The sequence below is a fragment of the Anomaloglossus baeobatrachus genome, chromosome 1 (genome assembly GCF_048569485.1).
Source record: "Anomaloglossus baeobatrachus isolate aAnoBae1 chromosome 1, aAnoBae1.hap1, whole genome shotgun sequence".
Taxonomy (NCBI): Eukaryota; Metazoa; Chordata; class Amphibia; order Anura; family Aromobatidae; genus Anomaloglossus; species Anomaloglossus baeobatrachus.
Window position 1 is genome coordinate 561436731 of NC_134353.1, and position 14860 is coordinate 561451590.

Genomic DNA, 14860 nt, shown 5'->3' on the forward strand with positions numbered 1-14860 from the left:
GCTGAAGCTGAGAGGAACCTGCAGATGTGTCAGTTATAATCACACACAGCTCTTCAGTGAGAGCAGAGCGCGGACATCACATATCACACTAGTGATACCACTTCTACTTAAAATATTATCTGGAGGCGGAGTTCTCTTCCGGGCAACGGAAGAACTCATTTACATAAAGTGATAAAAGATGATTTATCCACAACAAGCCTTCTGATATGAGACATACAAGTATGACATTTTTCAGCATTCTGTAACCTGTATGCCCATATTAACAGTGTAATAAGGTTAAATGTGGTGACAGATTCCATTTAAAGTTAAAAGGAACCTGTCACATCTTTTTTTTATTTTAAAACTGCCCCCCATGTCCTGTTAGTGGTGCAATGTGCATCACTAACAGGGTTTTGTCAAACAAAAGTTCCCCATATTTACATAAAAAGAAAACACTTTTTATGATCAGGTTGAATGCATTAGATACCTTCTGCTTCAGTCATAATGTTGGCACATTGCATCACTAACAAGACATTTGGGAAAGTCTAATATCGAAAAAGGTCGTGACCTGTTCCCTTTCAGAATTTCTTAAAATATTTGTATAATCTATATATATTTCTAATAATCGCATATTATATATGTTATTTCTACATGGGATAGTTTAAATTGATTTGAATCCATCTAGATATCTTTTCACCATTTCTAATGGTTATCTGTAAATATTTATATCCACAATTAATGTGAATGAAGTGTATATATACCTTTTTTTATACATAGCTATCTATATAGCATAAAAAATATATATTATATTTCATATTATACAATTAGAGTTTTTCTTGCCCAAACAAGAAGAAGAATAGAAAAAGAGCAAATAAAACCAGCTTTAATTACTTTGTCAGTGTAAAGCTTGCCCTGTGCGGCACAACTAAAGTGAGATTGATTTACTGTGTCCTCATTCTGCTTTCCCAAGATTTAAGAGATTCCTCTCTGATGGTGGCAGGTTCTAAATGCATTTCATTTAAAACATCCCATGATGAATGAAAGCGAGAACCAAGAGGTACATGAAATGCACACAATCAATCATTTTATATTAGCTTAGAGAAATTCTAAATTAAGCAGAGGATGATTTTAGCAGTGGTAAAGCCTTTTAGACAGCCCACAACCCCTTTTAATACACACTGACCCTTATGGAAAATGTACTGTCACAGGTACATTCTAAATGTCTTATCAGATGGGGGGGTTGGAGGGCATTAAAGAGATTTATGCCCCTGGGAAGTGAAAAGCATTGTCAAGTATATTCAACCAACCCTTTTTATTAAAAAAGAATAAAAATCAAACGCTCCTATAAACTAAATTACCAAAAATGCTAGAAGTGCTAAATAGATTTGGATCATCCGAGTAACATAATTTGCCTTCTGTACAGTCTGTCATCAATAGTAAGGAGCAGAAGAAATAAGAGAGTAGAGAAGGAAAGAGTACTATACAGTAGTATAATCGCTTCTATTTACTGATGAGATTTTTCCTTTAGGTGTTACACATTAGATAATCCTGCCACTTGCTTATGGCCATGGCCTGTTTTTCTGCTTAAGCACTTGTATTTTTTCTTAATGGCACAATATACCATGCCTTATAATGTATTGGAGAACTATTACAGTATTTTTGAGGATTGAAAATAAAACTGAAATTCTGTGGTGTTTTGTAATTGTTTCCTGGGATAATGTTAACTGAATTCATGACATTTTAACTTTATTCTGCTGGTCACTTTTAAAGGGAACCTGTCACCACTTTTTTGGCATATAAACTGCGGCCAACACCACCACTGGGCTCTTATATACAGCATTCTAACATACTGTATATAAGAGCCCAGGCCGCTGTGAGAACATAAAAAACACTTTATAATGCTTACCTAATGGTCGTGCGGTTGGCCATATGGGTGTCTCCATTCTCCGGAGCCGGCGCCTCCTCTTTCGCCCATCTTCGTCCTCTTTCTGAAGCCTGTGTGCATGACGCGTCTACGTCATACACACTCTCCGGTCCTGCGCAGGCGCACTACAATACTTTAATCTGCCATGCTCAGGGCAGATCAAAGTGCGCCTGTTCAGGACCTGAATGCTGTCGGACGCGTCATGCACCACGGCTAGAGAAGAAGGAGGACGAAGATGGCTAAAAGAGGCGGCGCTGACACCGGACAATGGAGACGCCCACATGGCCAACCGCGCGACCGTTAGGTAAGTATTATAAAGTGTTTTTTATGTTCTCACAGCGGCCTGGGCTCTTATATACAGCATGTTAGAATGCAGTATATAAAAGCCCGGTGGTGGTGGCCACAGCTTATAGACAAAAAAAGTGGTGACAGGTTCCCTTTAAAGTGTTGGGCAAAGGAGAATAGTTATCAGTCAGCTCCTCCCTCTGCATCTAGCTCCTCCCTCTGTCTCTAGATCCTCCCTCTGCCTCTAGATCCTCCCTCCTCACGTCACCATAGAATCTCATCAGTAAGAACTCTATCTCCTATGTAGATAGACGAGGGATGAGGGGCAGAGCTCTGCCTCTAGCTCCTCCCTCACATCATCATAGAATCTCGTCAGTAAGAACTGCCATCTCACATGTAGATAGAAAAGGGAGGAGGTGCAGAGCTCTGCCTTTAGCTCCTCCCTTTTCCCATCATCAGATTCGTATCAGTAAGAACTGCCATCTCCTCTCTCAGTAATGGGAAAGTCACTGAATACAGATTATGTCCGTGAATTGAGAATTTTGAAAATCAATGAGCAGTCCTGGCAGAAAAAGATGCAGCTTTATCTGATAAGTATATGACAAAGTTGCTTATTTTCATATGTAGTAGTGATTTATGAAATAAAGATTAAAATGATGGCTACACATTAAAAGGAACCTGTCATCATGATTTGATTTACCCCTATAATTTATGTCACTGCGCAGAAGAGCACTCCCACAGCACTGTAACTGACATGTCGGCACATGTGAGAAGAGCAGGAGGAGGAGAAGAAGCCGTCCCTCTTCTCCTCCTTGGTCTCCTCGCACAATTCGGGATGTCAGTTACAGTGCTGTGGACATGGATCTCTGTGGTCCTGATGGTGATTAGATTGATATGCAAGCGTTAAGATATTTTTTATACACATAAAACACAATAAAATGGGTTTTCTGGAAATTGAAAAAAAATAAAATAAATATATAAAATAAATAAATATGTCTTTATCACAGTCATATTGTCCAGACAGGTAATCACTGCAGCATGCTAAATGGCCCCTATCTTGTTACACTGGCAGATCCTTGTCTTAGAATGGTAACTAGACAAGTGCCTGTAAGCATGTAGAGTAGGAAGCTTCGTCCCCTTCCTTTCTTATACAGTATGAAGCTGCTGTGACCCAAAGATAACCTGTGCCTTGTACTGCCAGGCAAACGCAAGGTCACAGCAGCTGCTCGGAATTCATAAAGATGGGGTAGCAGCAGCACGAGCAGCCTTCTCTTATCCTCAACACCCCATGCTGTATTTTATCATAATACCTATAATTTCCTACACTAAAAAGATGGGGTATTAGCTTCCTACTGCATTTTCAGGTACCTGTCCTGTTAATCTTCTAGGACATTTATAACTGCGTAACAAGGTAGCTGCTATTTTAATGCACTATAGTGCATTTAGGAATTTATTTTTTTCTTTATTTACTCCATTTTATTCCTTGAGAATATCCAGAAATATATTTATTTATTTTACTTGCTTATATAGCGCTCTTAATTCCACAGCGCTTTACAGATGGGATCATTGCTGTTCCCAATGGGGCTCACACTCTAAATTCCCTATCAGTATGTCTTTGGAGTGCAGGAGGAAATCGGAGAGTGTTTTCAATGGGGAGAGAGAGTTTCCAATTATCTGATCCTTTTCTTTGAAGGCCCCCGTACAGAGCACATGGTTATGTTTTCGCAGACTTTTATTTAGTGTCTGTTGGAACTGTAAGAACACTTTCAAGAGAAGTCAGACTGTGGCACCTCTTTTGTAAAATTTAGACGGGTGCCAGAATGGAGGAACAGTAGGGGAAAACAGGTTTGTTGAAGGTACATGTATAGTTAAACTTGCATTGTGGACTGGAGGTTCCCTTTAAGTAAAAGACATGTTAGTGATTATTCTTACATACCATCAGACTTTTGGAGCAAGTGCTACACAGAGTTTATAGCTATTACCATTGTATTTTTTACGGTCTTGCTGCAGAGAGGCACATGGAAAGCCAGGTCTTTTTTCCCCCAGGTGCATCCTTTAGTTATTCATTTGTTTCACAATTTAATTCTTCCGTCATCCCCCCATTCCTTTCTGTTGTTGTTTTTTCATGATGAAGCTCACTAAATTGATCACTAAAGCGCAGCTTTCAATCAGTTTAAAAGGGAAGCTGAATGCTGCAAACTAAAGCCCAAATGGGCCATGCGAAAAAAATCTAAGCTACTCAGGAAACGAGCCATCAACACTGTGAAGACTCTTATTGTGTCTCTTATCATTAATGACAGTTTGACGTAAAACCATGCCACGTGACTGCCGCAGTGGTATGAAAATGGATAAGAGGTCACCTTACACATATGTAAGATGGAGAGGAAACACATTTAAAGGAAGTCAGAGTCCAGATGACATTATGCAAATGCTTCTTTTGAACGGGTTAGCTGACATCATTGAAATAACAAACATTATCAGCCCTTTCTCTTATTCTCATTTGGATAATAAGAAATAAATATATATTTTTATTAATATTAAAGTCACCTTGTCCGTCTCACAATCAGTGGCTTTCGTACCAGTGATACAACCTTAGACTGGTCTATTATATTTAGTCACAAACAAAATCACGTAAAGTGATTGGAGAGGATATCTATTATGATTTGCATGTACATGATATTCTTTGTTCTACTCATGGTGATGCTGTGAAGTTTTTGGCACCATTACATATGCCATGTGTTCAAGGCCCATGTAATAGTGAATGAATGTGTCTAAAGACCAGCAGAATTTGACTGCTAGCCAAGGCATAAATTTACTTGTGACAATGCGACTCCAAGATTAACAGTGTAGTCGTATTTTTTTTTGTTTTGTTACTATACACTGTGTGCAGAATTATTAGCCAAATGAGTATTTTAATCACATGATCATTTTTATACTTGTTGTCCTACTCCAAGCTGTATAGGCTTGAGAGGCAACTACCAATTAAGTAAATCAGGTCATGTGCTTCTCTGCAATGAGGAGGGGTGTGGTGTAATGACATCAAGACCCTATATAAGGTGTGCTTAATTATTAGGCAACATCCTTTCCTTTGGCAAAATGGGTCAGAAGAGAGATTTTACGGGCTCTGAAAAGTCCAAAATTGTGAGATGTCTTGCAGAGGGATGCAGCAGTCTTGAAATTGCCAAACTTTTGAAGCGTGATCACCGAACAATCAAGCGTTAATGGCAAATAGCCAACAGGGTCACAAGAAGCGTGTTGGACAAAAAAGGTGCAAAATAACTGCCCATAAATTGAGGAAAATCAAGTGTGAAGCTGCCAAGATACGATTTGCCACCAGTTTGGCCATATTTCAGAGCTGCAACGTTATTGAAGTGTCAAAAAGCAGAAAGTGCGCCATACTCAGGAACATAGCCAAGGTAAGGAAGGCTGAAAAACAACCAATTTTGAACAAGAAACATAAGATAAAACGTCAAGACTGGGCCAACAAATATCTTAAGACTGATTTTTAAAAGGTTTTATGGACTGATGAAATGAGAGTGACTCTTGATGGACCAGATGGATGGGCCAGAGGCTGGATCAGTAAAGGGCAGAGAGCTCCACTCCGACTCAGATGCCAGCAAGGTGGACGTGGGGTACTGGTATGGGCTGGTATCATCAAAGATGAACTTGTGGGACCTTTTCGAGTTGTGGATGGAGTGAAGCCCAACTCCCAGACCTACTGCCAGTTTCTGGAAGACAACTTCTTCAAGCAGTGGTACAGAATGAAGTCGGTATCGTTCAAGAAAAACATGATTTTCATGCAGGACAAAGCTCCTTCACATGCATCCAACTATTCCACAGTGTGCCTGGCCAGTAAAGGTCTAAAAGATAAAAAAATAATGACATGGCCCCCTTGTTCACCTGATCAGAACCTCATAGAAAACCTATGGTTCCTCATAAAATGTGAGATCTACAGGGAGGGAAAACAGTACACCTCTGGGAACAGTGTATGGGAGGCTGTGGTGGCTGCTGCACGCAATGTTGATCGTAAACAGATAAAGCAACTATGGATGGTAGGCTGTTGAGTGTCATCATACAGAAAGGTGGCTATATTGGTCACTAATTTTTTTGGGTTTTGTTTTTGCATGTCAGAAATGTTTATTTCTAAATTTTGTGCAGTTATATTGGTTTACCTGGAAAAATTAAACAAGTGAGATGGGAACATATTTGGTTTTTTTTAAGTTGGCTAATAATTCTGCACAGTAATACTTACATGCACAAACAGATATCCTCCTAAGATAGCCAAATCTAAAAAAAAACACTCCAACTTCCAAAAATATTAAATTTTGATATTTATGAGTCTTTTGGGTTGATTGAGAACATGGTTGTTGATCAATAATAAAAAAAATCCTCTAAAATACAACTTGCCTAATAATTCTGCACACTGTACTGTCCCTGTTTGTAGTTGATATATTGTGCTGTGCAAAAGTTTTAAGCAGGTCTGAAAAGACTGCTGCAAAGTAGGAATTGATTAAAGAATAGGTGTTAATAAGTTTGTTTAGCAATTAACAAAATGTAAAGTGAATAAACAAAAAAAAATCTAAATCAAATACTTGGTATGACCACCCCAAGCCTGCAAAATAGAAAACTGATCATATCATCACTTCCAGGACTACTTGTTCAACTTTTCACTGAAGATAGTTCTTAATGACATTAGCTGTATATTTATGGTTGTTGTCTTGCTGCAAAATAAATTTGAAGACAGTAAGATGCCTCCCTGATGGTACTGCATGATGTATAAGTATCTACCAATATTTCTCAGCATTTAGGACACCAATAATTCTGATTAAATCCCTAACTCCATTTGCGGAAATGCAGCCCCAAACTGGCACAGACCATCCACCATGCTTTACTGTTGCCTGCAGACATTCATTTTTGTATCACTCTCCTGCGTCTTGGTGAACAAAACTGTCTTCTGTTATAGCCAAATATTTCATATTTCAACTCCACGGTCCAGAGCACCTGCTGCTATTTTTTGTACCCATGTCTTATGTTTTTATTGTTGAGTTGAGTTGCTGGCCTTTTTTTCATGTCATATGTTTGACTTGTGGCCATCATTCTTCGCTAAAGAACACTTCTGGCCAGACATCTCAAAACAGTGTATGGGAGTATCCCACTGGTTGCTGCTATTTTTGAGCTGATGGCACTGCTGGACATCTTCCATTTTCAAAGGAAAGTATGATGTGTTTTTTATCTGTTGCAATAAGGTTCCTTGACCAACTGACTGACCACTGCATCTATGTTCCTCAATGTTGCCTATTTCTTGCTGCATCTTTAAAAGAGCGTGAACAGCACATCTTGACACCCTACTGTGTGTTGGAATCTTTGCCTGGGGAGACCTTGCTGATGCAGTATAACTACCTTGTGTTTAGCTCCTGGCCATCATTCTTCCCTAAAGACCACTTCTGGCCAGACATCTCTAAACAGTATATGAGAGTATGTGGGTCCTACTGGTTGCTGCTATTTCTGAGCTGATAGCACTGCTGGACATCCTCCAGTTTCAAGGAGAAGTATGATGTATCTTTTATCTGTTGGAATAAAATTCCTTGACCGACTAAATGACCACTACATTTACGTTCCATAATATTGCCCATTTCTTGCTGCATCTTTATCAGAGCTTAAACAGACACCCAACTGTGCGTTGGAATCTTTGACCGAGGAGACCTGTGTCTTGTGCTGTGTCCAGTTTTGTCATAGTGTATGACTTCTGACATGAAACTGTCTTAGACAACCTCACTTTGTAGCAGAGATTGGCTGTCCCTCACTCACTTTTAAGTCTTACACACATTAGTTTCTATTTTGTATATATATACTGTGTGTGTGTATATATATATATATATATATTATATATATAGATAGATAGATAGATATTTTGTATATATATACTGTGGGTGTATGTATATATATATCTAGAGATAGCTATATCTGTATACATATATATATATATATATATATATATATATATATATATATATATATGCTCCTCAAAAAATAAAGAGAACACTAAAATACCATTGTGTTGTTTAAGTGCTACTTATTTTTTTAGCAGTGTGTATATATATATATATATATATATATATATATATATATATATATATATATATACCTTCTACTACATACAGTTCTCTAGCAACATGACACATGAATACAGTAATTTTTTTTTGGCTTAAGCTAATACAGGATTCTGAATAATCAAGGAGGTGTGCAAGGGAGCAACCTACACTTTTGCATTCTTTACTATGACCACTTGGGAACTACTTTTGATGTAGGCTGTATTAAAATTTTACACTGTTATTTTAGCTTTAACTCATTACCATAATGCCACCTGAGGTTGCATGAACAGCTGGCTACATCTGGCCATACAGGTCATCTCGGGGTAACTTGTAAGCTGATCAAGTGACATGCACATCATACCATGAGACAATTTCTCTGGCTAGCTACGCTCTACTGCAGAATTTTCTCAGCAGCATGTCCAAATATATTATGATTCAGATGTGAGTTGTGATCTCAGGATCACTCAGAAGTCAAATGATAATCTCTTAGAATTCTTTTGACCTGTGCAAAGAACCTGTAGTAAATACATATTCCAAACTCTCAGCAGCCCCTGATTAGTATGGTCTTCTTACAAATGCATTTCAGATTTTCTTCAAGGCTGTATGGAAATTTGCTAAGGCCGGTTTCACACATCCGGCTTTTCGCTTGTTTGCCGGATCCGGCGCTCTCCCGTACAGACAATACAGTACAGTGACAGCGCTGTAACTTCCGGGTCACATGCGCCGGTCACATGACAGCATGTGACCGGCGCTTGTTGCGCTGTCACTGTACTGTAGTCACTGTATGGGAGAGCGCCGGATCCGGCAAACAAGCGAAAAGCCGGATGTGTGAAACCGGCCTAAGCTACAGCACACAGGGTTCCTATGTCTATATTATGAAGCCATATTCACTTTGTGTTCCACTATATGATACTTAAGTACATATTAGAATTTAAATATTTCCATTATAGAGCATACAACTTGGAAATTCAAGAGAAACATGTACTAAATAGACATTTTTGTTATAAAACGAAATGGCTGCAGAAACTTATCCCAATATAGAAAATATTTGAATATTTTCTTTTTCACAATATGAACTTGTATCAGTGACTTTCCCTTAAGAAAAATGCTCTAATGGTATAAAAAAAATCAGAAAGATTGCATTACACTATAATACTAATACATTATAACCCTAAAAAATGTTTCATAGGGTTTAGTAAGATCAAAAAACATTTTTAGTCATATTAAAACCACTATCATGATGCAGCTGACGCAAGCTGTAAAAGCCATGTAGGGTTCAATGAATGTAGAAAAAATGCAGATAGAAAAGTGTTCAATTTGATGCTTCTGTGCTGTTAATTGCAGTTACCAAATATTCTACCCCTAAATGTCCCAATTAGATAAAAGCTGAAGGGAAAAAGTGCAATAGGGTCTTACCCAACAGACATACAAGTGTGATAAGGGATTGTGCTCACCTTATGGCTATGTGCGCACAGTGCGTTTTTGCGCGTTTTTCGGGTGCGTTTTTGGCCTCAAAACTGCACGACTTTGCTTCCCCAGCAAAGTCTATGAGTTTTCATTTTTGCTGTCCGCACACATCTGTTTTTTTTACCTGCGTTTTTGAGTTAAAAAAAAAATGGACATGTCAGATCTTTCCTGCGTTTTTCTGCGTTTTCCCCCCATGCAATGCATTGGAAAAACGCAGCAAAACGCAGAGATCAAAAACGCAGCAAAACGCACCAAATCGCGGCAAAAATGCATGCGTTTTTTATGCGTTTTTTTCAACGCAGGTGCGTTTTTAGCGGCCAAAAATGCAGCGTCAAAAAGACGCAGTGTGCGAACCTAGCCTATGGAGTTGTGTGTCACACAACCTGAATTAAAAAATGTAGTCAGCTGCTGCAGAGTCCACGTGCTAAAGCAGATCAGGAACAAAGTAGATGTGGAAATGTTACTGCGCTGCTGAAGATATGACATAAATCCAGGAAAGTTGAATGAAGGGGGTTTTATGCAACGCATTTCAAAATATCACCCCACTTCTTCATCAGGAAATCCACCGATATTATATTGGTGGATTTCCTGATGAAGTGAGGTGATACTTCGAAACGCATTGAATAAAACCACCTTCGTTCAGCTTTCCTAGATTTATGTCATATCTTCAGCAGCGCAGTAACATTTCCACATCTACTTTTTTCCTGATCTGCTAAATGTCCCACTTATCACCCCACTGCAGCCACCAGAGCTAATTTAATCGATGATCTTTAGTGCAGAACAAAAGATCATCGTTCTTGGCGGTGTGTCATCCTATGTAAACAGTAATCACCCTGCCGAGAACTATGGCAGCCTATGTGCACTGCGCGATATAGTACAGATCGCTTATCATTTACTTTGGTCTGGCTATGTAAACAGGCATTTAAACGACCGTCGATACGCAAACGTTTACTGATTGGCGGTTATAATCTGTCCTTGGTTAGTCCATGTAAATGGACTCTAGGACATTGTGTCCTTGTAGTGGTGAGTTTTGTCCCTTGTATTTTTTCTGTTGGATTGGGAATAACTATAATGGTTGCAGGTGTCCAAGTCACGCCTAGGAACTGCTTTGACGTAAATGAGAAGACCAGTACTATTATAGAGCTGCTATAGCTGGAGGCCCTGTTGGAGATTTAACATATTCCAGTTATGCCTTTCTGTAGGATTCCTTCAAATTATTTTCACATTTTAAAGAGATAAATGAGGATTTAAAAAAGATATTCTGAAACAAATAGCCCCAGACATATAAATCTACATAGACCTTTAATAGTGCAACATTGTATATATCCTCCTATCCAAAAATATTAAAGTATACATATAAAGTGAAAATGCTGATCTTCTTGTTAGAGATTATTTTGATATTTATTTTCTGATTTATGTAGTTCGCCTTCCTTTCTGGATTTGTTTTAACTAGGTTGTTTTCCTTTGACTCTAAATATAAATAAAATTGCATGTTTTCTATGGTACTGTTACAATTCATCTGCATGCCCCAGGCCAGACGCTGACCAGGTGATCACCCTTCAGACAATATTTGTTGGCACCCTTCGCCTTATTCTCATTTTTTTTTCATTAACATTTTTTTCTAAGTTTAACAATGACTAATAGGAATGTGCTTTAGATACCACCGTCTTGTCTGCTCCCTTTTCAAACTAAATATATTGTGTAAATAAACGTTCATGCACATTGTATTCTGGTCATGTGTTTATCTATAGAGTGATACTGCGCTCAAAACAAGCTACTTGCACTGAGCTATCATTGAAGTTGGCATGCAGTACAATTAATAAAACAGTGCCAGTGGTTACAAGTGCAAAGATATACACAGGACCATTATACACCTAACGCTCCATCATAAACTCTGAGGCTTGTGAATGAATATAATATATATATATATGTGTATGAGCAGAGGGAGCAGGTTTACTCAGGATTTTGTACCTATGCATGTGTAAATACTAAAAACTGCAGTACTGCTGGATCCATATCTGACTGCTAGGTTTCAATTGACAGCTGAGGATTTGTGACTGGACCATGAATCAAAACGGCAGGCATTTATACCCCAGTGCCAGTGAGGATACATTGGGAATAACTTGGCAAAGGTAAAATTTTAATTATTTCCAACCCTACACTCCATCTATAAATTACATTGAGACATAGCTCTGTTGTAGCTTCCCCCTACTCCCTCCTTCTCTCTCTCCTGGAAACATTTATTTACATATCACAATTAACCAAAACATTTATGAGAAGAATTTTCTAAACACATTTGTTCCATTGTAGTTTACACGGTGACGGGTGAACAGCTTGGACAAACCAGTGGGTTTGCCGAGTATCTGCAAAGACTTGTTGACAGCAGATGACTTGCCCAGCAGACAGTGGGTTAATCCATGTCTGGATAATCGTATGGTTGCTGTCAAATACAGGCTTTTATGCTTCAACATTGTTTTAAGGCATCACAAGTTTCAGATGCTTTAGGGAATTGGAGCTAAAATATGCATATATCATTAAGCTGCAGAAACACAACAAATATACATGTACGGCATAATTATTTCTAGATACTCTAACCATTTACAGTTATAACCATATTTCCATACAAATCATCACATAAACACTACATTTATACACACCTTGGGAAAATAATCAAAAAACCTTACCCAATAATTAACATACTAACTGGTTACTAATGGTACATTTGTCATTCATTTTGTCATATTATGAGGTAAGAAAAAAGCATGCCTTTCATAAATCACATATAATCTAGAATGCTCGCTAACTAAATACACTGCTAATCATTTGTCACTCGCATGTTGGAAAATTTCCTTTGATTGTAAGAAAAACCACGAGCTACTTTGTAAAATACTGCTATTTCATTGGTGGTTGGGGATGCTACATGATTTTAATGTGGGTGATGGTTATTTTACATATGCATGCTTTAAAGGCTATGTACACCTTTGCACTGATTTTGTTTTATTGTTTGTTATGGCTCATTTGCTTCGTAAATACAAAATTTAGCCACTCTCTAAATAGTTTTCATTAATATTTTTCACCTAGCTAGCTGCTGTACAAAACATTACATAAATATGTCAGACCTTCCCTCACAGACCTCTTCTATCCCCTCCCTTCTCTCAGTGTTAGGGATAACAGCAGGCAGAGGAAGGAGGTTTTACAAGGCAGTTATTAGTGATTGAAGTTCATTCAGGTAGTAAAGGCTGGGGGGAAGTCAGTACAAAACTGAAGCTGTCCTGATATGTGAGAACTAGTGAAGATAGTAGCATAATGGACACATAAAGCTCACATTCAGCATGTATTACTTGGAGGGACATGTCCACATGAGGATCTGAAACTAGAAGTGGGGCAGGGTCAGAAAATGAATCAAGGAATGAAGATTGCAGACAGAAACCTAATACTACTTATATGTAAAAACATGTTTTCTGTGTTGAAGGTGTCCATAGTCTTTAAAGTTAAACAGATATTGCAATTTGATCAAAGGTTTTGTCTTTTCTTATACTGTAGTGCAAAACAAAAGTATGATAGTGATGCTCTTGAAAACTGTTTTTGTGCCTTTCTGTATGTTTTTACATGGATTTTGGGATTAACCAAGCATGGACAAATCTCAAATTCCAGGTGGCAAATGTTCTACTTTCTCATTGTTTAACTTTTTGGGTTGATTTCCATTGACATCTATGAAGGTTATTATTTTGGGCCTACATTAAATTGGCTCATCCAGTTTCTAACAGCCTTCTAAATTCTGGTATGTGGTTACAATCGTGAGTTAGCCTGTCCAGTCTTACCATTTGAAGCCTCTGAATCCATGTGTCTTGCGACCTTTTATTGATAAAATCTGCCACTAGAGTCACTTCTTATGGCAAGACTGAGACAGCGATGATCTTCACAAAGGTAAGTGTAAGCAAACTGGTAAGGGAAGAATCTCCATATTGATATTTGATGCTTGATGTGTTAAGCGATTATATTAAAAAAAAAAAAAAAAATTCTGGATGTTTCATTGCACTACAGTTTTGGATTTTAGGTATAATTTAAGGGTGATAATAAATGTATGGTTTCCATCCAGTGTTTCTAATAGCACCGTTTCATATGGTCAGTTGTAATGATGTGATACTTTTCACTTTAACTTCCTTGTTATGATAGGGAAGTGCATCTGTGTTAGGAAATAGTACATTAATCTGCAGGTCTCTGGAGCATCTTGACCCAGTTTCTAAACTTGATAGAATTACCTCAAACAACAACATCTTACCCTAGTGAAAACCACACGCACAAGAAAACTTTTCTTGAGGAGCTTTGTTGTGACAACAATGTACCTTAACTCATTAAAGGGAACCTGACTGGATGTATTATCCCAGCCAAGTATGTTTCATTCTGAAACACTGCGGCATTTCACAAAAAAGCATAATTTAACAATAAACTAATCAGACACCAGTGGCTTCTCCCCGCCCACTTGACAGTGATTCACAGGTCTCTGCCTATATGCACATATAGACAGAGACTTATCAGTCCAGGGCAGCCGGAGGGGAGAAGCCGTATGGGAGCCACCTATCCAACTAGTCTATAGCATGCCCCAATCCCATGGTCCTGTTGCTATTAAAGTAGGTTTTTCTCTGAAATGCCACAGTGAAGATCATACAGCCAGTGGCTGACACATGCTTCCCACAGTTTGGGCAGCATGCATCAGCTGTCAGGTTCTCTTTATCGACACAATCAATCGTTTATGTGCTTTAATTTGTTTTTGCATTTTAGTTTTTCCTCCTCTTCTTCCAAGAGTTATTACATTTATTTTTCAGTCAACTTAGCTAAATGTTACTTTTTTGGGGGACGAGATGTAGTTCAGACCGACATCTTTTGTTTTACCATATAAAACAGTAAATAAATTACAAGTGAGGTGAAAAAAAAACCCCCTCAACATTTTTTCAATTATCTTAGTAGCTTAAAACATTGGAAATTTGGTTTGTGTCACCTTTCTTTCAAGATCCATAAGTGTTCTGTTGATGCAGCTGTATGAAGTAAATTTTTTTTGCATGGTAACATGTTTTTATTGATACAACTTTAGATTGAAGACAACATTTTGACC

General features: G+C 38.1%; 1 protein-coding gene across 7 annotated transcripts in view; it reads left to right on the forward strand.

Annotated features, from left to right (window-relative positions):
• NFIB (nuclear factor I B) overlaps positions 1-14860 on the forward strand; it is a 545046-nt gene that overhangs the window by 515003 nt on the left and 15183 nt on the right. For 6 of the 7 annotated variants that reach the window (XM_075316949.1, XM_075316952.1, XM_075316951.1 and 3 more), the window contains one exon: positions 11791-11879. The exons of the other annotated variant lie outside the window; for it this stretch is intronic. In XM_075316949.1, coding sequence (XP_075173064.1) covers positions 11791-11879 — 89 coding nt within the window. The remainder of the gene's footprint in view (positions 1-11790; positions 11880-14860) is intronic. 7 annotated transcript variants of the gene reach the window in all.